The 25,405-nt window shown below is 48.4% G+C and overlaps 1 protein-coding gene across 4 annotated transcripts in view; it reads right to left on the reverse strand.

Annotated features, from left to right (window-relative positions):
- Positions 1-3,434: 3,434 nt before the first annotated feature.
- The window catches only part of IL1RAP (interleukin 1 receptor accessory protein), a 95,432-nt gene continuing 73,461 nt past the window's right edge, over positions 3,435-25,405 (reverse strand). For 2 of the 4 annotated variants that reach the window (XM_081910993.1, XM_081910994.1), the window contains exon 12: positions 3,436-4,340. In XM_081910993.1, coding sequence (XP_081767119.1) covers positions 3,610-4,340 — 731 coding nt within the window. In that variant the 3' untranslated portion in view covers positions 3,436-3,609. Of the gene's footprint in view, positions 4,341-10,185; positions 12,121-25,405 lie in introns of those variants that run through there. The other 2 variants (XM_081910995.1, XM_081910996.1) reach the window with 2 other exon arrangements.

The raw sequence follows: 25,405 nt of genomic DNA on the forward strand, positions 1-25,405 counted from the left end.
CAATGTAAAAAGAACAGACTGCAGATTTCTGTTTTGGTTCTGATTTGGAGGCCAGTTGGAAAGTTGCTTTCAAAACTGTTACAGTGGTACCTTGGTTCTCAAACGCCTTGGCACTCAAACAACTTGGAACCCAAACACTGCAAACCCGGAAGTCAGTGTTCCGGTTTGCAAACTTTTTTCGGAAGCCGAATGTGTTCCGTTTTGAGTGTTACGCTTCCGTTTTGAGTGTTATACTGACAATTTGAGTGTTACGCTGAGGTCTATCTGCTTTTGCTATTTATTTTGCATTTTTGTTTTTGTGGCTGTGTGGAACCCAGTTCAGCTACCGAGTGATTAATTGTGTGACTGCAGTACATTGTTTATTGCTTTCATTTTATGGATCAATGGTCTCGTTAGATAGTAAAACTCACGTTCAATTGCAGTTTTAGGGATTGTTTTTAAAAGTTTGGAGTGGATTAATCCAGGCATAGGCAAACTCAGCCCTCCAGATGTTTTGGGACTACAACTCCCATCATCCCTAGCTAAAAGGATGAGTGGTCAGGGTTGATGGGAGTTGTAGTCCCAAAACATCTGGAGGGCTGAGTTTGCCTATGCCTGGACTAAACCGTTTTGCATTACTTTCTATGGGAAAGCGCGCCTTGGTTTTGGAACGCTTTGGTTTTGGAACAGACTTCTGGAACGGATTATGTTTGAGAACTAAGGTACCACTGTATTTGCAAAAAAGGAGCTGTTTTTCTTAAGACCTAGTACAGTCATACCTCGGGTGACAGATGCTTTGGAGTTGCGCGATTTCGGGTTGCGCACTGCGGCAAACCCGGAAGTACTGGAACTGGTTACTTCCAGATTTCTGCACTCGCGCATGCGCAGAAGCACCGAATTGTGACCCACGCATGCGTGGCGCTGCAGGTTGCGGACGTGCTTCCCGCACTGATCACGTTTGCAACCTGAGCATCCATTGTAATCATAAGAACATAAGAAAAGCCTGCAGGATGTGGCCAATGGCCCATTTGGTCCAGCCTCCTGTTCTAGCAGTGGCTAAGCAGGTGCCCACTGTGGGAACCCCCCAAGTAGGATTCAAGCACAAGAGTCTCCCCTCTCGTCTGCTGAGGCTTCCAGAAACTGGGATTCAGCAGTTTTGCTCCCTCCAACTTGTGGATGCAGAGCACAGCCATTCTGGCCCCTGATTGCCCTCTCATCTCCCAGTGTCAGGGAACTGCCATTGGAGCCAGGAGTGGAGGTAAGGCTCCCCAGCGATGCCAGAGAAGGGCCCAGCAGGGAGAGAGGGAACTCATCCACTGAGGAAGGAAATCAGCGTGACACCAGGAAGAAAGGGGAGCAGGGGAGGGCTTCGGAGAGATGGCTCCAGGACTCTTCCACAGAGACCAGCGGGGAGAGCACGGGTCCTCCGCTGGCCACGCCCACCCTGCGCAGAAGACTTCCGCGCAGGGAGGCTAGGCGGAGACTGGCCGTCAAAGAACTTTTATGCTGGAAGAAGTTCAAGAAACGCCCACTGACGGATTCTGCCAGTGACTGACACAGCCGCGGAGTAAGGGCTGTGCAGCCAGGGAAAGGTTTAGCCAGACAACCTTGCCAAGAGTAGCGGCAACTTACGCACGAGCAACCCCAATTCCCATTACACCCAGAAACCCACCCATCTCTCGTCTCAGGCTTTGCATCCCACTTCTCACCCACTTCCCAGACAGTGGGGTGCAGGGGAGCTTTCTGGGGGGGGGGCAGTGGGTGCTGCGGCCGCTGCAGTGGGTGCCCCGGGGAGAAACAAGGGTGAGAACCTAGGACACAATAGCAGCTCTTCAGCTTCTATTTTTGAATCATTCGTAGAAATGAACTCCCAATTTCCAACAATGGCTTTTTCAGCATCCTGCCTTCAGAAAGCCAACCAAGTCTTCTTCTTCTTTTCTTTTCTTTTTAAGGGTTTTTAAAATATTATTATCTATCTAAGTGTTTAAAGAGCAACAGCGCCAAAGCAAAGAATCTGACAATTCTCCCCAAACCAAACAGCACAACTCTCCCCAAACCCATACAACATGCCTTTGTAAAAAATAATTTAAGATCCCGAAAAGGTAGGTTTAAAAAAAACTCCAAACATTTGTCACCAAAATAATCCTCCTTTTTTTTTTTCATTTCTGACCAAGTTCTTGCCTAATTTGAGATGACTCACTCCAGATCTAAATCATAAGCCGTCTGAACCCAGAAGAAATGCAGAACGGATGGGTGGGTTTGCCGTGGTTGGGCTCCATAGGGAAAACCACACAGCAGTGGCTCTCCACTACCCTTGGGATGCCAGCATTGCAACGAGAGTTAAAGAATGGTAGAGGTGGAAGGGGTCCTGAGAGTCATCTAGTCCGCTCCCACCTGCAATGCAGGAATTTTAGCTAAAGCATCAAACCACCTCTTCAGAACTTCCAAAGAGGGAGAGCTCACCACCTTCTTGAGGAGACCATTCCAAATGATCTTACCACCAGAAAGTTCTTCCTAAAATTTAGTTGGAATTGCCTTCCTCCTCATTTGAATCTGTGGGTTCTGAAGCAGCAGAAAACAAGCTTGCTCCATCTTCCATGTGACGCCCCTTCAGATATCTGAAGTTGGCTCTCGTACCATAGAATTGTAGTCTCAGAAGGGACCCCAAGGGACATCTAGTCCAACTCCTTGCAATGCAGGAATCCCAACTAAAGCACCCAAGGCAGATGGCCATCTTTCCCTTCTCAGTCTCCTCTTGCTCAGGCTAAACACACACAACTCCCTCAACCATCCCTTCCAGACCTTTGATTGTCTTGGTTGCCCTCCTGTGCACACCTTCCATCTTGTCAATGTCCTTCTTAAACTGGGGTGCCCAGAACGGGATGCATTACTCCATTGGTTTGGGTCGTCCCCTCTGGAGCAGCAGCCTCTGCCCCTTTACAATGCTCCTGGCCATCCTTGAGGACCTAGACATCTTTGAAGCACCTGCTAAAGGGAATACTCAAGACCTTCAGCCACCTTTGGCCAGATACCTTCTCCAGTGTCAGGGATTGTAACTAATTTCGAGACATTTGAGCTGCCTGATCTGTGCGTGCATTTTGGGGCTTGTCGAAGGGACGTGGGTGGCGCTGTGGGTTAAACCACAGAGCCTAGGACTTGCCGATCAGAAGGTCGGCGGTTCGAATCCCCACAACGGGGTGAGCTCCCGCTGCTCAGTCCCTGCTCCTGCCAACCTAGCAGTTTGAAAGCACATCAAAGTGCAAGTAGATAATTAGGTACCACTCCAGCGGGAAGGTAAACGGCGTTTCCGTGCGCTGCTCTGGTTTCGCCAGAAGCGGCTCAGTCATGCTGGCCACATGACCCGGAAGCTGTATGCCAGCTCCCTCGGCCAATAAAGTGAGATGAGCGCCGCAACCCCAGAGTCGGTCACGACTGGACCTAGTGGTCAGGGGTCCCTTTACTTTACCTAGGCTCATGGAACAGGAACCCCGGCCTCCTAACATGGCCCCAAACTCATCCCACAGAGTGTTGTCCCCTTGTGCCAGCTCCCTCACCCCAATGGCATGGACCCTCGACCCACGGGAGACCTCCTCTCCCCTCACCCCAATGCCCAGGGGGCGAGAGGGACACCTAGAGCACGTAAAAGTCATTGTTGTTTGACAAGTCCGCGTAGTGGCGAAGGCTCAGCGCCGACGGCGGGTGCTGCTGGGATGGCTTCTCGCTCTTCTGCAACCTCCGCCCCTTGGCCTCTCCCGCGGGCGTCCGGTGGCACTGTGGCCCGGGTTTCGGCTTGGCCCCGCCTCGCCCGTGGCCCCCGAGTTTGTGGTTCTCATTGCAATAGGCCACACAGCAGCGGCAGGCCAGGAAGGGCTTGGCGTGGTCTTTGGCCTTTGACCTGGGCAGCGGCACCAGGGCCCTTTGGACGGGGAGCCCTTTCGGCCGGGAGGCGGGCACTTCAGCCGGTCCTTTCAAGCGGCCCTTCTTCTTCTGGACATGGTCCAGGCTGATGTCCGAGTGGGAAGAACAGCTCTCGTTCCAGGAGCAGCTGCCGGCGGCGTTGAGGCTCCTCAGGGGCAGCGCCAAGCGCAGGGCTTTCCAGAATTTGGAGCCGGGGCGCTTGGACCTCTCTCCCTTCCAGGCCACAAAGGCCACCGACTCCCTCAGCTGCTGGATGTTGGGGTGGGCACGGAGAAGGGGGCGGTACTCCACCACCACCAGCTTGGTGGCGATGTTGTTCTGGCACAAGAGACCCAGCTTGAACTCCAGCATGCTGATGCTTTTCTCCAGGAGGTAGTCGGGACTCAGGACCACAATCATCTTGCGGCTCCTCTGGATGAAATCAAAAATGGCTTCCGTGGTATCTGAGGGGGAGAGGAAAGGAGGGCAGTCAGGTCTCTGCACCCGTAACAGCCTGGATAGCTCAGCTGGTTAGAGCGTGGCGCTGAGAGTGCCAAGGCTGAAGGTTCTTCCCCCCCACCCCAATTTTAGAAATAACATTCATTTTAAACAGAATCACATTTATACATTACAGCGGTACCTTGGTTCTCAGGCTTAATCTGTTCCGGAAGTCCGTTCCTAAACCAAAGCGTTCCAAAACCAAGGCATGCTTTCCCATAGAAAGTACAGTGGTACCTCGGGTTACAGGCGCTTCAGATTACAGACTCCGCTAACCCAGAAATAGTACCTTGGGTTAAGAACTTTGCTTCAGGATGAGAACAGAAATTGCGCAGCGGTGGCGCGGCAGCAGCAGGAGGCCCCATTAGTTAAAGTGGTGCTTCAGGTTAAGAACGGACCTCCGGAATGAATTAAGTACGTAACCAGAGGTACCACTGTAATGCAAAACGGATTAATCTGATCCAGACTTTTAAAAACAACCCCTAAAGCAGCAATTTACATGAATTTTACTATCTGATGAGACCATTGATCCATAAAATGAAAGCAATAAACAATGTACTGCAGTCGCACAATCAGTCAATCAGTAGCTGAACTGGGTTCCACACAGTCGCAAAAGCAAAACAAAAAAGAGATGCAGAAACCAAAATGCAAAACAAATAGCAAAAACAGACAGATCAGAAGTGTTACACTCAGATCAGAAGTGCAACACTCAAAATGGAGCACATTCAGCTTCCGGAAAAGGTTTGCAAACCGGAAAACTTACTTCCGGGTTTGCAGTGTTTGGGTTCCAAGTTGTTTGAGTACCAAGGCGTTTGAGAACCAAGGTACCACTGTAGTGGGATTCTCAGAATCGCCCGACTCCCCCCCCCCCAGCTTCCAACATTTATCTTTTCGATTTCAACCTTACTGCATCTAATTATACTTACCCACACTTATTTAAACCCACATTTAACCTTATCAAATCATATTACAAGTATTAAATCGACCCTGCTAACATCTTCAGATATTTACAGTGATCTTTAAGATACTCAATAATATTTTTTCCGAATCCTTATTGAATTTCTTGTCATCTTGGTGTCTGATCCTTCCCATCATTTTTGCCATTTTGGCACATTCCATCATTTTGACTCTGCATTCTTCTCTGGTTGGCGTTTTCTCTTCTCTCCACCCCTGGGCAAAAAGCATTCTTGCAGCTGTCACCAAGGTTGCAGGTTTGATCCCCATATAGGTCAGCTGTGGATTCCTGCATCGCAGGGGGTGGACTGGATTATCCTTGGGGTCCCATCCCGTTCTACAATTATATATATAGATAGGCATTTTCTCCAGCAGTGGGTTCTAGTCAGAGAAGCATTGCATACTCTCCAAGTTCCCTGATTTTCCAGGGACAGTCCTGGAATTACAGAAGCCACCCCAGTTTCTGATTTGATCCCAGAATGTTCTGATTTTCCTTTTTTCCCCCTCCACCTCTCAGAAAACAGGTGGAAAACAGGTGTGTCTGTAGGTGGAAAAAGTGGAGCCCCTGTTTATACTGACAATAAAATTCCTGCACCAAATGAAGGAAATTGTGACGCTGGCATACAAAGCCCTTCCTATAATTTTGGTGGGAAATGTCACCACTGTAAATTCTTACATTGTATTTCAATATTTTGTTGGAAGCAGCCCAGAGTGTCTGGGGAAACCCAGCCAGATGGGAGGGGTGTAAATAATAAATTATAATAAAATTATTATTCTTCTTACATTGCAATGCTTCTGAAACCAGCTATTTCTTAGGGAACATGGGAAGTGTTGCTTTGACACTGTCTACTTAGAAGTAAGTCCCACTGTATTCAATGCAGCTTGCTCCCAGGTAACTGGGTCACGACTGGGCAGCCTGACACTGCAAACTTCAGCATATTTACTCAGAAGTAAGGATTCACCCTTTAGTAATGTTCCTGATCATTCTCACAGTTGTTTCTTCTTCTTCTTCTTCTTCTTCTTCTTCTTCTTCTTCTTCTTCTTCTTCTTCTTCTTCTTCTTCTTCTTCTTCTTCTATTATTATTATTATTATTATTATTATATTTCCAACTCATGGCAGGTTACAGATGAAATTGTTGCAAACGATCCCTTCCCTCACACATTTTTACTTTACAACAACCCTGTGAGGTGGGTCGGGTGGAGATGTTTTAATTGGATGAAGGTGACAGGTGAAGATGTTTATAGCCACATCTATGTGTGCAGGAGATCAGACACGGAAGAAGCTTCCCTGGTGCCCCTATTTTCACCAGAGAAATGTTTGTCCCAGAGCTAAATCTCTGGAAGGGACCCCAAGGGCAATCTCTAAAGTGAAAAGTCCCAAACCGTTCCTGCAAGGTGAGTCCCTCCACCTGCCTGATAATTCTGGTTGCCCTGTGCTGAACCTTTGCTAACTCCACAGTATCCTTTTTGAGGTGACCAGCTCTCTGAGATCCTGACAAGAGGTGAAGGCTCAGGACCTCATCTTGTGGGATGTAATCCATTGATGCTGTCAAATGCAACATTCTTTATTTCCTTAGTGTGGGCACAGGCAGGGGGACATCCAGTCAGGGAAACTAAAATTGTCTATCAGAAACTTCACTCTTTTGGTTTATCACCACAGCAGCTACTCACCTTGGCTTTTAGTAAGGCAGACAGTCTAATTTGTCAGCGCCGAAATGATATCAAGCGTCAGAACAACTTGGCCACAATAAGGAAATTCTGCCCGTGGTATGACTATTTTCCACCTTCCCATTTTGACTCTCTGGCACCCTATAGACATGCTTTTACTCTCGCGAGATTGAATGTCTTGCCCTCGGCTGGACTTGAGGGATGATTCCAACAGATTCCACATGGAAAATGCTTATGGCCCTGTGGAGATGGCAGTCCTGAATCGGTGGCACATGCCCTTCTGGCTTGCACTCTTTATAAAGACTTATCACCCCTCTTTTATTGTCCATTCTGGGTCGCCCAGCCACTGCCACCGTGTCCTTTCTCTTGGCAGACAAGATGAGGAGGTGACAGCAAAGGTTGCAAGGTTATTAGCTGGGGCAATCAGAATAAGGTCCACTATCTGACTATTGATTCAAACCCCTAAAATGTATTTTATATGATTGACTTTTTATTTCTATTCTTTGGATATTGAACTGTTGTTTTATTGCTATGGCCAATGGCTGACACAAATAAAAATTCATTCATTCATTGTAACTTCCTGTTCCACTGGAATGGAATATCTCCCTCTGCATGTGACCTGGGAGATGGGCATGGCTCTGGCTGACTCCATCAAAGAGCCGAGTCACGCAGTCGTTTTCTCGGTCACTTTTGTCTTTCTATTGTCTTGCTCTTTTGCTGCCATGCTGCTGTCCTGCAGCCATTTTGTTGTATTAATGTAATTTTGCTGTTTGCTGGCTCTCAGCCAGCAGCACATGAGTTCAGACTCCATATGAGATCAACTCACAGTTTCTTTGTGTAACTATTAAGTAAAGCCTGCCTTTCCGGGAACAAATCGTGAGCTGAAATGTGAGTAAACATTTTGTTACTTTACTTAGAAAGACTCTTGTGTCTTTATTCTTTTAAGAGGGATCAAAGGGGACACTGGGAAATAATCTTAACTAAGAGATTTAAACGATTCCAGCTATATTAAGGGGAGTCTGCTCTGCTACATCACTCACTAGCGTGAGTGAAGGAAGGATAATACGTATTCAATATACTCTTTCCTACTATCCTTAACAGGGACGCGGGTGGTGCTGTGGGTTAAACCACAGAGCCTAGGACTTGCCGATCAGAAGGTTGGCGGTTCAAATCCCCGCAACGGGGTGAGCTCCTGTTGCTCGGTCTCAGCTCCTGCCAACCTAGCAGTTCGAAAGCACATCAAAGTGCAAGTAGATAAATAGGTACCACTCTTGCGGGAAGGTAAACGGCATTTCCGTGCACTGCTCTGGTTCACCAGAAGTGGCTTAGTCCTGCTGGCCACATGACCCAGAAGCTGTACGCCGGCTCTCTCGGCCAGTAAAGCGAGATGAGTGCCACAACCCCAGAGTCGTCCGCAACTGGACCTAATGGTCAGGGGTTCCTTTACCTTTACTATCCTTAACATTCCCACACCTCTTGCTCCTTGCACAGAAGATGGCAAGACGTGATGACTGGGGACGGGACAAGGTCCTCCACTGCCCTCTGAGAGTAGAAGGCTATCTTGGGGGGGACACAAGGACCAGCCAAGCGGCACCCAGTGCTCTGTCCTCCAACACCTTCTCTCTGTCCCCTTTGGCAGCTGCCTCATTGTATACAACACCAGGGCTGGTCCAGAGGGGCTTGCAGGAGAGCACAAAGAGAAGATGCACTGAAATCAATGTATCTAAGCTAGTCGTGCCTATTAACTATGGTGGGTTTGCTCCTCATGGGACTAGCATTGACTACAACCCACATCAACGGTGCCTCCAAAAATTTTTACGCATCACTTGGGAAGACAGGCGAACTAAGGCCCATGTACCGGAAGAAGCGAAGATCACCAGTGTTGAAGCAAAGATTCTTCAACATCAACTTTGTTGGACTGGTCATGTTGTGTGGATGCCTGATGATCGTCTTCCAAAGCAACTACTCTATTCCAGACTTAAAAATGGAAAGCGTAATGCTGGTGGTCAACAAAAGAAGTTTAAAGACTCTCTCAAGGCAAATCTAAAAAAAATGTAGAATAAACACCGACAACTGGGAAACACTGGCCTGAGAGCGCTCCAGTTGGAGAACAGCCTTTCCCAAAGGTGTTGTGGGCTTTGAAGACTCTCGAACTCAGGACACAAAGGAGAAACGTGCTAAGAGGTAGGCATGTTTGCCAAACCCTCACTGGGATCAACTCCCGCCAATGTCCCCACTGTGGAAGGACGTGTGGGTCCCGAATTGGCCTCCACAGTCACTTAGGGAAGTTTTTAATGTTTGATGCTTTATTCTGTTTAATATTCTGTTGGGAGCCACCCAGGGTGGCTGGGGAAACCCAGCCAGATGGGTGGGGTATAAATAATAAATCATCATCATTACCACCACCACCATCATATGCTGCTGCTGCTGATGATGATGATTGTTACTATTACGGACTCACTGTTAAATCCGTGTTCATGTAATCTTATTTGGCTACGAGTGTTTGCCAAACAAGACAACCCACTGCAAGGCATCTTACTATATTCCTAGTGGGTGGCATTAGGTCTTACTCAGAGTAGACTCATTGGGATTAATGGACCTAACTGAGTCATGCTCACTTATTTCAATGGGCAACCTTGAAGTGAGTCTTGGCTGAAGACCACCCAATGCATCCGCTTCCTTGGGGAAGGGTTGTGAATTTTACTGCCTCGTGGACACACCAGTCCCATCTGAGCCCAGGGTGGTGTGACCCGACTCAGCTCCTACTCGTTGTGACAAGACTCCTGCAAAGGAACTTCTGAGACCTGGCTAATGGCAGACCCCTCTCTTGATGGCCAAATGGGGAAAATAAACTGGGGTTGTGGAGGAGGAAGGAGCAGACACACACACATGAGACATGGAGAATGAACTGAAGCACAATAAGGAAAACTATCAAAATAAGTGTTTTATTTCAATGCAAACTGAACGCAACAAAATTAAAACAAGGTCACTTTTCAAAGCAGATGATATAAGGGAGAACTGGCAACGTGTTAACAAAAATGGCAACAAAAGGAGATGAATGGATGGATTCTCAACTGCAACCTCTTTGCCAACCTTATTTTGCCCTCCAGCTGCTTTGGGTTATGTATGCATTGCAGCGGGTTGGACTAACTCTGTGAGTACTATCCAACTCTGGATTCAGAGTTCCAACTCTGTGAGTACTATCAAAGTTCTTTATTGGGCAGAGTGGAGGGCAGGGCTTCTCTCCTCCGACAGGCCACTGTAGGGTATGGAAGAGGGCTCTGCCCCATCTCTGCCAGCCCACTTGCTCGCCTGTGTGGAAGCCCAAGTCGCCTACAGTGAGCAGGCTAGTGCCTAACTGCAAGGGTGCTTGGAAGAGCCAATTCATTCACTAGAACACCCACATCAGAAGATGCACGGTCCAGGGCTGGTGCACGTAATGGGTTTAGACTCCATGCACCAAGTTTAAATCTTTGCTCCATCAAGAAGTTTAAGACCATGTCTCCTGAAACAGCAGCCCAGAGGTCAAATGTCATTTGGGTGTTCCAGGCACAACCTGCTCAACCTATCTTTTATCATGCACATGCTAGAAATGGTTTGGCTCTAGGATGTTCTGAGTCCACCACAGAAGGCAAGCACCTGCTGTTGGTCACAGACCCTGAGATGTGGGAGAGAAAGGAATCGGGAACCCTGAGACGTCTCTCTGTGTCTCTGTGGTTAAGGATCACACACGGTTCTTCTTTGGCTTGCTGATGTCAGCCGCTGAACATGCAACCCGCCGCCGGAGCGAGTTCAGGGATGGAGATCTCACAGCTGCGTAAACGGGCTTTGGAATCCCACAGCCAGTTGCATTGTGGTTTCTGTGTGTGTGTTTGTGTGAATTAAGTCAAGAGATGGAAAACTGCTTCCATCAAATCTGAGAACCAAAAGAAAATCCCACCCTGTGCAGCTGTTCTTCCAGGCTCACCAGCAAGAACTCTATGTAAACTTGTCCGTGAGACTCTCCCAGCAGATTAGAGGCAGATGGCATGAGAAATAATACTGAACATGGGGGTTAAAAAAAAAGAGGTACAGTTCCAAACATGGCTTTCCGTTCTAGAGGAGATGGGAGCAAAGGGAGGCTGATGGGAAATGGTGGAAGGAAAAGGAAACACACAGACTCTCCACAAAAGAGAATGGGGCTTTTGACCTGAAGGCACCCCCCCACGTCCTTGCATTGCAGGGGGTTGGACTAGATGACCCTTGGGCCCCAATTCTGCAGTTCTATGATTCTACATCAGCTGCTTCAACAAGAGGGCGGGTGGGTGAGGAAATGCAGCCCCCTGCCTTCACGAGGCAAAAAACTCCCTACCTGCTCTGCGTTCTGGGCGGTTGGGGCTTTCAACCAACCCTGGCAGAGTTAAAAAATATCACAGTGGGTCTCTAGGCCAGGGGATCGGTTGCAAGGCAGGGAGAATGGACTTTAGAGGCCCTCGAGATCTCTTGCGCCAAACTGGGGGGCGGGCAAGACCTCATTGCTCCCACATCAACCTGGAAGGATACTGACTCGCTCCAGTAGAAAAGCAATTTGGCTTTTGTGGGCTGGCGACCGAAGGGAAACAGAGGCAGGCGAGGCAGGCTCAAGTCGGGCGCTGGAGGGGAGAGGCAGCCAGGCCCTTGGGATTTGAGAGAGGGTGCCCTCCATCCCCAGAAACCCTCACTCTCCAGCTACACTTCTCCCCCACCCCAGCGCTGGGTGCTCAAGCTCCCCTTGTCCTCAGACATCTCCCAGAGGAGGCTGGGCAAAGTCCTGCTCCTGCCCGGAGCTCTTGGTCCGGCCACTCTTGACGGGCATCTCCACCAGCAGTTGCTTCCAGAACCTTCCCCGAGGGTAGCTGGACTTCTCCCCCTGCCACTTGATGACAGTGAGGGCGGCCTTTGCCCGCCTGAGCTCCTTGACCTTGCTCTTCTTGATGGCCTGGTACTGGACAAGGATCACCTTGATGGACCCTCTGGCCGCCATGTTCTCCAGGCCCGCTTTCAGCTCCAGCAGAGCTTGCGTCCCCTGGAGGACATAGTTGGGGCTCAGCACCACCAGCAGACGGCGGCTCCTCTGGATGAAGCTCAGGGTCTCATCCGTGACAACTGGCAGAGGGCAAGGAGGGAAGAAAACACACCAAGCGGGTTAGGGAAGGTTGGGGCAGGCAGACTGAGCCCAGGAGCCTGTGAGCTTCCTCCTTGTGAAGTTTCTAGCCCCTAAGAAAGACTGGTGCCCTCCAGATGTTGGGGGCTGCCATCTCTGTGGCTGATGGGAGCTGCAGTTCAAAACATCTGGGTCTTCTACCGTAATTACTAAACCATCTGCAAATGCTTTCAATTTAAATTCCTTATTGCCTACCTTTACTCCTCTAATATTTTCATCAGCTCTTATATTAGGCGTCAGGACTTCTAACACTTCTAAATGATAGCGGAGAAAGAGGACAGCCTTGTTCCTTTCATAAGGTTGCATTCTTCAGTAATGGTATTATTAATAATCAACCTCTAGCCTAGAGTAAATAGTTTCTATTTCTCTTATAAATGTCCTTCCAAAGTTCATCTCCTCTAGGACCTTCAGTATGAAGGCCCATGAGACGTTATCAAAGGCTTTTTCAGCATCAATAAGCATCATAAACACAGACAAAGGAGTGTGTGCAAAATGTAAGGAGGCTGCCCGGCCAAACTCTGCTTTTCACCCCAGAGCAGGATATTAATTGGATTCCAGCTAACACCATCCCTGATCGTTGGGTCATTGGTGGTCATAACTGCCTCCTGTGGCAGCGAGTTCCACAGTTTAACTAAGAAGTCCCTTCTTTTATCTGTTCTAAATCTTCCAACATTCACCTTTCACGAGTTCTAGTGTTCGGGAGAAATAATAATAATTTATAATTTATACCCTGCCCATCTGGCGAAGAAAATCTTCTATCTTCCCACTTTCACCCGGCCATGCATAATTTTGCAAACCTCTATCAGTCCGCCTCTTCCTTGCCTGTTCTCTAAAAAGTCCCAAGCTTCATATTGTTGCTCCGTCCCCTTGATCATTGTTGGTTGCCCTTTCCTGAACCTCTCGGTTGCCTGACAAAACTCTGCATTTGACCCCAGTGCAGAGACGGCCATCTGGATATTTATTTAGACTCCAGCTGCCATCAGCCCTGACCATTGGACAATACTGCCTGGGAGCTGGAGTTTAGCAACACCAGGAGGTCCACAGGTGCCTGACACTGGGCCAATCCTACTATTCCCTGTCACTTCTGGGATAGCTCAACTGGTAGAGCACAAGGCTCTTCCAGGGTTGTGGGTTTGAGCCCCACATTGGGCCGAAAGATTCCTGCCTTACAGGGGGTTGGACTAGATGACCCTCGTGGTCCCTTCCAGCTCTACAATTCCATGATCATATTCTATGATTATACCCCCTATTCTCTTCCCAAAGAGACAGGTACCAGAACCATCTCGTAAGAGACAAAGACCTTCCAGTCGCTGGGGCATCTCAGTGTCTCATTTTGGTGCTTTTATATTAGTCATTTCAACTTTGTCCTTTTTTATCCTGCTGTCTTTGTGCTCTGCGGAGGCTTTTAAACATTTATGGCCCTCAATTTTCTGCGTTCCTTTCTATTTTAAACTGTCAACAGTTTCTCGCCATCCACCAGACATGCCTCTAACTGAAGCTTCAGGGAACTAGCGGCGAAGATCAACTGTTGGCCTCAGATGCAAAACCTCCCTTGGATCAAAAGATGCACAGACACACACACACCCAAATTCAGTTGGGCTCAGGCTGGCATGCAGGTATCTACCAGCAATGCCCATGGAGGGCTCTCTGGGGTGCAGTGGGGACCAGAGAAGACCTTCAGGGGTATGTGGGGCCTGAGGTCCCCCACAGAAATCAATTTTTTGTCCTGTGTCCCGTTCTGAGTGCCACCATCTTAGGAGGAAACCAACAAGCTGGGAAATGTGCAGAGATGTTCAGAGGCCTGGAAACCAAGCCTTGTGAGGAACGGGTGAGGGAGCTGGGTAGGTTTAGCCTGGAGAAGAGAAGACTGAAAGGTTGCTATGACAGCCACCTTCCAATACCTATAGGGCTGCCCCATGGAAGAGGGAGCAAGGATCCAAACCAATGGATTCAAGTTTCAAGAAAGGAGATTCTTGCAGGAATAACCTTCTGACAGTAAGAGCTGGTTGAATGGACTTCCTCAGAAGGTGGACGACTCTCCTTCCTTGGAGGTCGGATGGCTCTCTGTCAGGGGACAGGGGGTTGGGCTAGATGACCACATGGGGTCCCTTCCAGCTCTACAATTCTTAAGCTATCACCTATGATCATTCTTTTCCCACACAGTAGCTATACCAGAGGTGGAGATCTGGGTCCAGCTGATGGTCCTCCCACCCCCAGCATTGGACAAGTTTGACAGGCGGGTGGAGCTCCGCACCTGTCAATCATCTGGCACCACAAAGCAATCAGGCGACCTGTTTTCGCCTGGGCAGTTTGAAATCAAAGCGGGGGGGGGGGGGACGGGACAAAAGCACAGCGCTCTGCTAGCTCCGAAGACCAGCAAAGCATTGCGCTTTGAAAGCCCCACATCTGATGTCACCTACTGCGTAACCCATATACGCAATTTCAGCTCTTTCCTATTTTTCTTTCCCTCTGACGGAAAAGTGCCGTGGAGTCTGTCGCATCAATTAATATTACGCACAAAGGCGTATCCATAATTTACAGCCGTTCTCCGAAGATAGGCATTTCATGTTTAATTAAATCCCTTCTCCTCGTAAAAAAACCCACGTTTCCTCTCCAATTAGATGGTGTGCAATTGATTATGCACCAGGATCCGAAATAAACTGAGATGAGGGAGGCGACGCATGGCACAAACGGAGGCAAAGCAAAGTATGAATGCTAGTTATGCTCTAAGACATGGGTAGGTAAACTAAGGCCCAGGGGCCGGATCTGGCCCAATCGCCTTCTAAATTTGGCCTGCAGACCGTCCGGGAATCAGTGTGTTTTTACATGAGTAGAATGTGCCCTTTTATTTAAAATGCATCTCTGGGTTATTTGTGGGGCATAGGAATTCGTTCATTATTATTTTTTTAAATTACAGTCCGGCCCCCCACAAGGTCTGAGGGACAGTGGACCGGCCCCCTGCTGAAAAGGTTTGCTGAGCCCTGCTCTAAGATCATTCTGAGGAGCAGGTGAAGCTGATCTGTACCAGCATCTCTCCAGAATTACAGGCAGGGTGGGGGATGATCCTTCCCTGGAGATTTTCAAGCAGAGGTTGGATGCTCGACTCTCAGGAATTCTTTAACTCTGATTGGACTTTAGCTCTGCGCGGGGTTGAGCTAAATGACCTCCAGGGATCCCTTCCCACTCTAAGATGCTTTCATGGGTTAAACTTGGGACCTTCTGCGTGCAAAGGTGGCCCTCTGCCCCACTGAGCTATGGGACTTCCTCATTCTTGTGGCTTTCAGGACTCGGAAAAGATGACTAATAACTGCTAAAAATGAACGAGGGAATGAATGAATTCTTTCAGTGTTCATAAACTTCCTTCCTTTCCCCCCAGTAGTTGGGCTAACAAATCCAGTTGAAGAAACATCTGGATTGGGGAGCAAATTATGCAATGCCAAAAACGTAACCCTTGTTAGCACAAATCCCTAATGTGAAATTTAAGTCGCCTGGAGGAGATCTGGGGGTGGCTAAGTTTCAGACCTGCCCCCCCCCCCAATTTTGAAGTGGGAAAAGGGTGCATAGGAACCTGGCTGAAGCTTTCCTGCCCCCAGTCGCTGATCCCTAAGGAGCTTATTTGCAAACTCCAGCCTGCAAGGGAGAAGATAGAAGGACACTGAGCTCTGTCACGTGCTGACATGCGGGTGTCTCCTGGGTAACACACAGTGGAGAACATCAAAAAAAGAACAGGGAGAGGGTGCAGGATCAGACCCAAGACCGATCTAACAGAGGACATGAAGGGAACAGCCCTCTATTGCTCTTGATCTCCAGCAACAGGAACTAAGAGACAAACTGCCCCCAAATTGGAGGTACTATTACTGTCACACAGCAAATACCTTCTGTTTTAACTTTCAGGCACCTGTGGATTTTTCCATATTCAGGCAATTGCTTCCACAATGCTTCATTGACTCCTGCTTTCCACTGTTTAAATATATGTTTTGACTGTATTGCTTTATGTGGCATTTTTCCATTTCCGCCGTATTAAGCAGTTGGTCCCTTTCCTTTGGGACGCGGGTGGCGCTGTGGGTTAAACCACAGAGCCTAGGACTTGCCGATCAGAAGAGCGGCGGTTCAAATCCCCTCGACGGGGTGAGCTCCCGTTGCTCGGTCCCTGCTCCTACCAACCTAGCAGTTCGAAAGCACGTGTAAGTGCAAGTAGATAAGTAGGTACCACTCCAGTGGGAAGGTAAACGGCGTTTCTGTGCGCTGCTCTGGTTCGCCAGAAGCGGCTTAGTCATGCTGGCCACATGACCCAGAAGCTGTACGCTGGCTCCCTCGGCCAATAAATCGAGATGAGCGCCGCAACCCCAGAGTCATCTGCGACTGGACCTAACGGTCAGGGTTCCCTTACCTTTACTTTTACCCTTTCCTTTCTTGCCCTGATCTGGTCACAGTGATCCATGCGACGGTCACCTCCAGGCTTGATTATTGTAACTTGCTCTACGCGGGGCTGCCCTTGAAGCTGTCCCAGAAACTCCAACGGGTGCAGAATGCTGCAGCGAGGCTCCTTACAGGGTCCTTGCCATGGGAGCATATTCACCCAGTGCTTTACCAACTGCACTGGCTCCCAGTGGAGTACAGGGTCAGATTTAAGGTGCTGGTTTTGACCTTTCAAGCCCTATGCAGCCTAGGACCCACGTACCTACGGGACCGCCTCTCCTGGCATGTCCCAAGGAGGACCTTAAGGTCCACAAATGACAACACTTTGGAGGTCCCAAGTTGCAAGGTGGTTAGATCGGTCTCAACCAGGGCCAGGGCCTTTTCAGTACTGGCCCCGACTTGGTGGAACGCTCTGTCCCAAGAGACTAGGGCCTGCAAGACAGAGCTGTTCCGCCTGTCCTTTGTTTTGGACTCAGTCTGACCCTTATAGTTTTGATCTATGGGCTACTATTAAAATGAGGCTGCATTTTAAATTGTATTTTTAACTTGTATTTTAAATTGTCCCCCCCCCATTATGTTTTTATTGTAATTTTACTGGTGTTAGCTGCCCTGAGTCCAGCTCTAGATGTGCTCTAGATCCGAGCACATGAGCAACCCTCGTCTCCTGTAGTTCCCAGTGACTGGCATTCGGGAGCATCGCTGCCTCCGACTGCAGAGGCAAGGAGATTCCACCCTGCACAGAACTGAGAACACACTTGTTTCCCTGTGCAGAGAGGCTGTCAAACCAGCTGTCTTTGGCCAGCTGCAATGCAGTTTCTTCTTTTCTGCTGCTAATTTTAAAGTTTCCAGGATTCACTGCAGACGCAGTGGGGCCAGCCATGTTTGCTTAAGCATGAAGCGAGTGTGGCAGAACCTACACTTTGGAACTCCCTGCCTCATGATACCAAGCAGGCATCTACACTGCATTCTTTTCGGCGCCCGCCCAGACGCACAGAAAATGCTGGTGCAAATTTTAATCTATTTTTGTATTTTAAAATAATAATAATAATAAAAATCCTTCCAGTAGCCCCTTAGAGAACAGCTAAGTTTGCATTTAAAAAATAAAAATAAATGAAGACGAGAACGGAAACGCCTTCTGGATCAGGACGGGGGTGTGTGTGCATCTAGCCCAGCATCCTGTTCTCACAGGGGCTGACCAGATTCACCAAAGGGAAACCAGCAATCAGGATTCGAACACAAGACTGGTTTCCAGCAACTGGGACTCAGAAGCATTTCTGCCTCCAACTGTAGCCATAAAAAGAGTAGCCATAATTAGACCCAGTTCTCATCTGCCTGACATGCACCTTGCATCACAGTTAAAACAAAGCTTTTATATTTCACTAAGGATTTTTCTTCCGTTGGCATGATTACATAGAGGGGGGGATGCATTTTGGGGGTTGGTGGGGTTCCTAAGACAGTTCCTCCCTGGTAGTCTCTTCCAGAATCTCATTTGGGACACAGCGCCATTGCTCTCACCGAAAAAGCCCCCCACCCCTATCAGCCAGGACCGGGGGACGAATCTGACAGAGATCTTGTGCTGACCTGCACACGGGTTGCCCTAGTCCAGTGGTTCTCAACCCGTGGGTCCCCAAATGTTGTTGGACTACAACTCCCATCATCCCTGAGCTCTGGCCTTGCTAGCTAGGGGTGATGGGAGTTGTATTTCAACAACATCTGGGGATGTTGAGAAAGGTAAACAACAATTGCCCTAGTCAATTCAGAGGACGGAGAGGACACACAGACAAAGGGAGCGTGCCTGTGGATCAGCTTCCCCTATCAAAATGGGAGTGGGGGGCTACATCCTGCCCGGGAGCTGGGAAATGCTGTGCACTCATACCAGAGCCCTGCAAGAAAGCGCTAGGATTTGAGGGGGGGGGGGGAGATGCCCTACAAAGTGTCAAATGCAAGCAAGCCGGTGGCAGGACTTATCCCTTTGCAGGCGTAAAATTCTGCAGCTGCTTTTAGATAATGAATGCAAAGTCGGTGTGAAAGTGTCACTTCTAGACAGCAGAGAAAGCGGGGGGGGGGGGGGAATCCCACTGCAGCTCTGAGGGGGGGGGGTCATGGCTAACTGAAAGAGATCCCAAACCTGGTGTTGCTGGGCAAGGGCTTAGCCAGAATTTTTCAGGTTTTTTGGGGGGGCGGGAGCCTCAGTTATCTATGTATTTTTATTGGGGGTTTTTTGGGGGGGAGGAATGCCCTTCCCTGCCATTCTTGCCCACATCCATGCTGCTGAGTGGGTGTCCTTTGGGGTTGTCCTACCCCAAGGAAATGCCTGGACAGGGGGAAATGCCTAATTCATAGACTTATAAAATTATAGCCTTGGGAGGGACACCAATGGTCATCTAGTCCAATGCCCTGTGACGCAGGAATCTCAACTGAAGCACCCATGACAGATGACCTGTCATGGCTAAAAATTGGCCGCTCTTTCTTTAATGCTAAAAGAACTAAGTCCGTGGCCTACAATGACTCATGCAACCTTTCACCAAATTGGACCTGTATATATAGAGTGGCCAATGTTAGTGTTTCCTGGTGTGAGTTCGTTGGATGGTAGAAAGCTGGTTGCGTTTGGTGTCTGTAAAAGCTGTCACTCGTGGTTGGAGAAGAAGACTTTTAAAGAATAAAAGCAGCAATACTCTGCAAGAATACTCTTTCTCAAAGACTCTTTTGTGCCAACTAAGGTCTGAGGACTAGGCAAAGGAGTAAAAAGGAGGTCAGGACCTTTTGTTTTTCAAACCATCCAACCTCTGCTTAAAAACCTCCAAGGAAGGAGAGTCCACCACCTCCCAAAGGAGTCTGTTCCACTGCTAAAATGCTCTTACTGTCAGAAAGCTCATCCTGATGTTGAGTCAGAATCTCCTTTCTTGTAACTTGAAGCCATTGGTTCGAGTCCTACCCTCCAGAGCAGGAGAAAAGAAGCTGGTTCCCTCTTCCATGCGACAGCCCTTGAGATATTTGAAGATGGCTCTCCTATCTCCTCTCAGTCGTTTCTTCTCCACGCTAAACATGCCCAGCTCCTTCAACCACTCCTCATAAGGCTTAGTTTCCAGACCCTTGGTCATCTTGGTCGCCCTCTCTTGGTTGCAGACTTTCCAGTTTATCAACATCCTTCTTAAATTGTGGTGCCCAGAATTGGACACAGGACTCCAGATGTGGTCTGACCAAGGCAGAATAGAGCCAATGCAATTCTGGGCTGCATCAATAGGAGTATAGCATCTAGATCAAGGGAAGTAATAGTGCCACTGTATTCTGCTCTGGTCAGACCTCACCTGGAGTACTGTGTCCAGTTCTGGGCACCACAGTTCAGGAAGGACACTGACAAACTGGAACGTGTCCAGAGGAGGGCAACCAAAATGGTCAAAGGCCTGGAAACGATGCCTTATGAGGAACGGCTAAGGGAGCTGGGCATGTTTAGCCTGGAGAAGAGGAGGTTAAGGGGTGATATGATAGCCATGTTCAAATATATAAAAGGATGTCACATAGAGGAGGGAGAAAGGTTGTTTTCTGCTGCTCCAGAGAAGCGGACACGGAGCAATGGATCCAAACTACAAGAAAGAAGATTCCACCTAAACATTAGGAAGAACTTCCTGACAGTAAGAGCTGTTTGACAGTGGAATTTGCTGCCAAGGAGTGTGGTGGAGTCTCCTTCTTTGGAGGTCTTTAAGCAGAGGCTTGACAACCATATGTCAGGAGTGCTCTGATGGTGTTTCCTGCTTGGCAGGGGGTTGGACTCGATGGCCCTTGTGGTTTCTTCCAACTCTATGATTCTATTCTATGATGTCTTCCCTTGATCTGGACCCTAGACTTCTGCGGATGCAGCCTAGAATAGCATTAGCTTTCCTTGCTGCTGTGACTCCAAAGGAGTCCTGGGATAATTCCCTTCCTGCCAGTTCCTCAAGAGGAAGGTGTAATCCTCTACCTACAAGAGAGACAAAGAGCGCAGGATGCTCTCTAAGAAGCCAGAGATGAGCTGACAGCAATTTCATGCCTTGCCAGGCTCCCTTAAGAATCAGATCCACTTAGGCTTCAAAGTGAAAAGGCAGAGTTCGGCTGCTTTGAAGTAAGAGGGGAGGACAAAACACAAGCAGGAAAAACAACTTTGCCACCCAGCTGTGCTCAGCAGGAGAGAAGAGGCTCAAGGGCCACAGGGCCCTCCTGCAAAGACACTAGGAAAGGGGTCAGGAGGAGGAGGAGGAGGGGCACAAGACGCAGCTTGCAAGGCTGCACACATTGAGGAACTCAAAATGCCAAAATATTTGCAGTCCAGTCCTTTGCATGCCATCCTCGCATATATTTTATTGTATTTATAATATTTTGTTAGAGGCTGAGGAAACCCAGCCAGATGGGCAGGGAATAAATAATAAATTATGCTTGTGAAACATGGACCACTTCTAGACACCATCTCCAGCTCCTCAAAGGACTCCATCAACGGGGTCTCTGAAAAATTTGGCGCATCACTTGGGAAGACAGGCAGACTGATGCCAGTGTACTGGAAGAAGCAAAGATCACCCGTGTTGAAGCAATGATTCTTCAACATCAACTTTGTTGGACTGGTCATGTTGTGCAGATGCCTGATGATCGTCTTCCAAAGCAACTACTCTATTCTGAACTTAAAAATGGAAAGGGTAATGCTGGTGGTCAACAAAAGAGGTTTAAAGGCAAATCTAAAAAAAAAAAGTAGTGTAAACACCGACAACTGGGAAACACTGGCCTGCGAGCGCCCCAGTTGGAGAACAGCCTTGACCAAAGGCGTCATGGGCTTTGAAGAGACTTGAACTCAGGACGCAAGGGAGAAACGTGCTAAGAGGAAGGCACGCTTGGCAAATCCTCACTGTGATCAACTCCTGCCTGGAAACTAATGTCCCCACTGTGGAAGGACGTGTGGATCTAGAATTGGCCTCCACGGTCACTTAAGGACTCAAAATCTTGTTTATGGAAGACAAAAGCAACTACTCTACTCCAAACCTAAGAAATGCGCTAAGAGGAAGGCACACTTGGCAAACCCTCACCATGATCAACTCCCACCTATGTCCCCACTGTGGAAGGACGTGTGGATCCAGAATTGGCCTCCACAGTCACTTACGGACTCATTGTTAAAACCGTGTTTATGGAAGACAATCTTACTCAGCTACCAGGGCTTGCCAAAGAAGAAGAAGATAGATGATAGATAGATCATCATTATCACCACCACCATCAATAGGATCTGCTGCCAAGAATGCTGTGCCTGGGACTGCCTCTTAGGTTTTTCTGTTTGGACACAAGTACCATTCAATTCCATGGAGCCGACTCTAAGATATATGTATATATTACGCATCAGGAATGGTTGAGGGAGCTGGGGAGATAGGAGAGCCACCTTCAAATATGAAAAGGGCTCTTCCACAGAAGATGCAACGCTCTGCCCTTGCTTTTGGAGGCTCTGGCCCCACCCAGCACTGGGGCGCAGTCGCCCCCCCTCAAAAGTTGCAACAAGGTAATGCAGGCCTCAATCTGCTTCGTGCACCTGCTGTAATTTGCAGTTGATTAATCAAAGGATGAAAACAAACATAAACTGAGAGATTAAAAAAACCTCAAGAACAATTAAAGGAGGGGCAGAGTCTGCCTAACGATGAGCTAGCGGGTGAATGAGTGATAAATACGCCTGTCAGATGTGGCGTAGTCTGGGAGAAACACAGTGCACCTGCAGAGAGGCAATGGGGTATAGTGGTTAGAGTGTCAGACTAGAGACCAGGGTTTGAATCCTCGCTTGGCCACGAAGTTAAAGGGTACATCTGCACCAGTGCCAGATTTATGTACAATCATACCTCGGGTTACAGGCGCTTCAGGTTGCGATTTTTCAGGTTGTGGACCGCCGAAACCTGGAAGTACCGGAACAGGTTACTTCTGGGTTTTGGTGGTTGCGCACGTGCAGAAGCGCTAAATCGTGCTTTGCGCATGCACAGAAGTGCCGAATGGCAACCCGCGCGTGTGCAGACACACAGATGCGGGTTGCGAATGCTGCTGGTTGCGAACGTGCATCCCGCATGGATCACGTTCGCAACCCAAGCGTCCATTGTATAAACTAAACAAGCTATGGCTTAGGGCTCCACTCACTTGGGGGCCCCCAAAAAATTTAAAGGGAAAAATAACCTGGATGCACATTTCCAAAATATAAGATAAAAAACAAGTAAAATAAATCCTACCCACAGCAACAGTGTTTTGAGTTCTGTAGGCTCCCATGGTGTAAGTCATGGGCCTCGCCTGCTCCCTCAAATATCCCTGGTTTGCTCCTTTCTATATATAGGGTCCCTACATTCTGCATGGACAGGTTGCAGGGCAACATGTGCAAATGGCCTTAGGTACCTATGAGGTCCATCAATTACCATATAGCATATAAGTAAAGGTAAAGGGATCCCTGACCATTAGGTCCAGTCGTGGCCGACTCTGGGGTTGCAGCGCTCATCTTGCTTTATTGGCCAAGGGAGCCGGCGTACAGCTTCCGGGTCATGTGGCCAGCATGACTAAGCTGCTTCTGGCGAACCAGAGCAGCGCACAAAAACGCCATTTACCTTCCCGCCAGAGTGGTACCTATTTATCTACTTGCACTTTGATGTGCTTTCGAACTGCTAGGTTGGCAGGAGCAGGGACCAAGCAACGGGAGCCCACCCCATCGCAGGGATTCAAACCACCAACCTTCTGATCGGCAAGTCCTAGGCTCTGTGGTTTAACCCACAGCGCCACCTGCGTCCCTTCATATAGCATATATTCAACAACAAAAAACAGCAACAATTTGTTGTTGACAAAGGACAGCTGGACATAGAAAGGAGAGCATAGCCAGAGAGGATCCCTGAAGATCTAGTCTGGGATCAGGTTGTTTGAAGGACTGCCTGTCCCTGTATGAAGCCCAACACTAAGATTTAAAAGGCTGGCGGGCAATAGAGTCGTGGCCTTTTTGGTGTTGGCCTCTTGGTCTCGGAACTCCCTCCCAAGTGATATCGAATGCACCTATCTTTCACGTGATTTATTTTACATAGGATAATTTAGAAAATCATTTAAATCAAATAATCCCTGTGCAGCGTACATTAAAACCATCACCGCTCTATAAATAAAAGCAGGAACATTTTAAAATGGGCGTACCTAATTGGTTTTTGCATCTGGGTTAAGCTTGCTGAAACAGATTTTTTAAATAAAAATACCGCAGGTGTCTAAAACTGCCAAACTTTAATAGGCAGGCTGCTCTTGGGGTTGCTGTGCTGAAAGCTCAACTCTGCAAAGGCACGGAGCAAAAATTGTTTGGCCCTTGTGTGCAAGTCCTGCAGACCAAACTGGTAAAATAGGAACATGGAGGGCAGGCTTTCAAAAAGGCCATGAAGACCTTTCTGCTTCCATCTTTTTTTTTTTGGAACTAATATGCTTGGCCTGCTTTCTTTAAAGGGGTTATTTATGATTCCTTTTTTAGCTTATTTCGTTTGAGGTGCTGGGTTGGGCCGCAAAGAGTTTTCAGACTTTTAACTTTGCAATTGTAATAATTTTTTTTTAAAAAAAATTCAGTACAACTGAAACTAATATTACGCAAGCTGCTTCCTAGGAAGAAAGGGAGCTCGTATGGAGTCAGAGCCTTGGTCAACCCAGCTCAGGGTTTCTACACTGACTGACCATCTTGGCTGGGAGTCTTGGAAGACCTGCTACCCGACTTGAAATCCAAACTCTTCTTCTTCTTCTTCCCCACCTCCCTGGGCTTTGCCTGGAAAGGCTGCATATCATGAAATACCAGAAATTAAGAAGTACATAGTGAGACCCAAGGAGTGATCATCTCTGTAACCGAAACTGGGGAGAGGAAGAAGGTGCGGCTAGGAAGGAAAGAAGGGTGGCAGTCTGGGATCTGTAGGAGCCCAACGAGGATGTTGGGGGAGAGCACTCAGAGAATGGCAGCCTTCCCATCTCGTCTAAAATAGCAGGGGAACAGAAGGAGCAGAGCAAAAGCTTGAGGGCGTGGGGGGCGGATTCCATCTGTCAGAAGACATCTGTGACTAAGACTGGGAGGAAAGGAGAGATCGTTGACGGCAGCCAGCGGGCTCCATTCCCTGAATCCCACGCCCACCTTTCCTCAGCCTCCCCTGTGCTCTGTTTTATGGAGGTCAGGAACTGGCCACCCGTCAGTGATGCTTTAGCTGTGATTCCTGCATTGCAGGGGGTTGGACTGAATGACCTTTGGAGTTCCTTCCAACTCTACAATTCTATGATTCACAGGACAGTGATGGATGCAACAGGTAGCTCTTTCCAAAGGCCTTTTAGAACCCCAGGCTCATCCTGCCGGGATGCTGTGGAGTTGGGAAAGGATCAGCCAAGAGCAACCAAAATGATCAAGGGGATTCACAGATGAAGAATGGTTGCTGCTTTGAGGAACGAGAAGTAAGAGGTGACATGATGGGAAGTGGATAGAGGAAAGGTTTTTTGGGAATCACTGACTTGGGAGGGGACCGCAAAAGTCATCAAGTCCAACCCCTTACAATTTGGAGAGCATAGCCAGAGAGGATCCCTGATGATCTAGTCTGGGATCAGGTTGTTTGAAGGACTGCCTGTCCCTGTATGAACTTCTTCACGAAGTTCACAGTTCAACTGTGGAACTCCCTGCAACTTGATGGCTTAAAAGAGGAGTCAAGAATTCATGGAGGAGAGAGGAGCTATTGATGGCTACTAGCAATGCTATGTCAAGAGCAACTTTAATTGGTTTTTAGAGTATGCACGTTTTCCAGTTTCACAGAACTCGACAGCAACAGCTCGACGAAGGGT

This window comes from Podarcis melisellensis (genome assembly GCF_964234715.1).
Source record: "Podarcis melisellensis genome assembly, chromosome: 5".
In the NCBI taxonomy this organism is placed as follows: Eukaryota; Metazoa; Chordata; class Lepidosauria; order Squamata; family Lacertidae; genus Podarcis; species Podarcis melisellensis.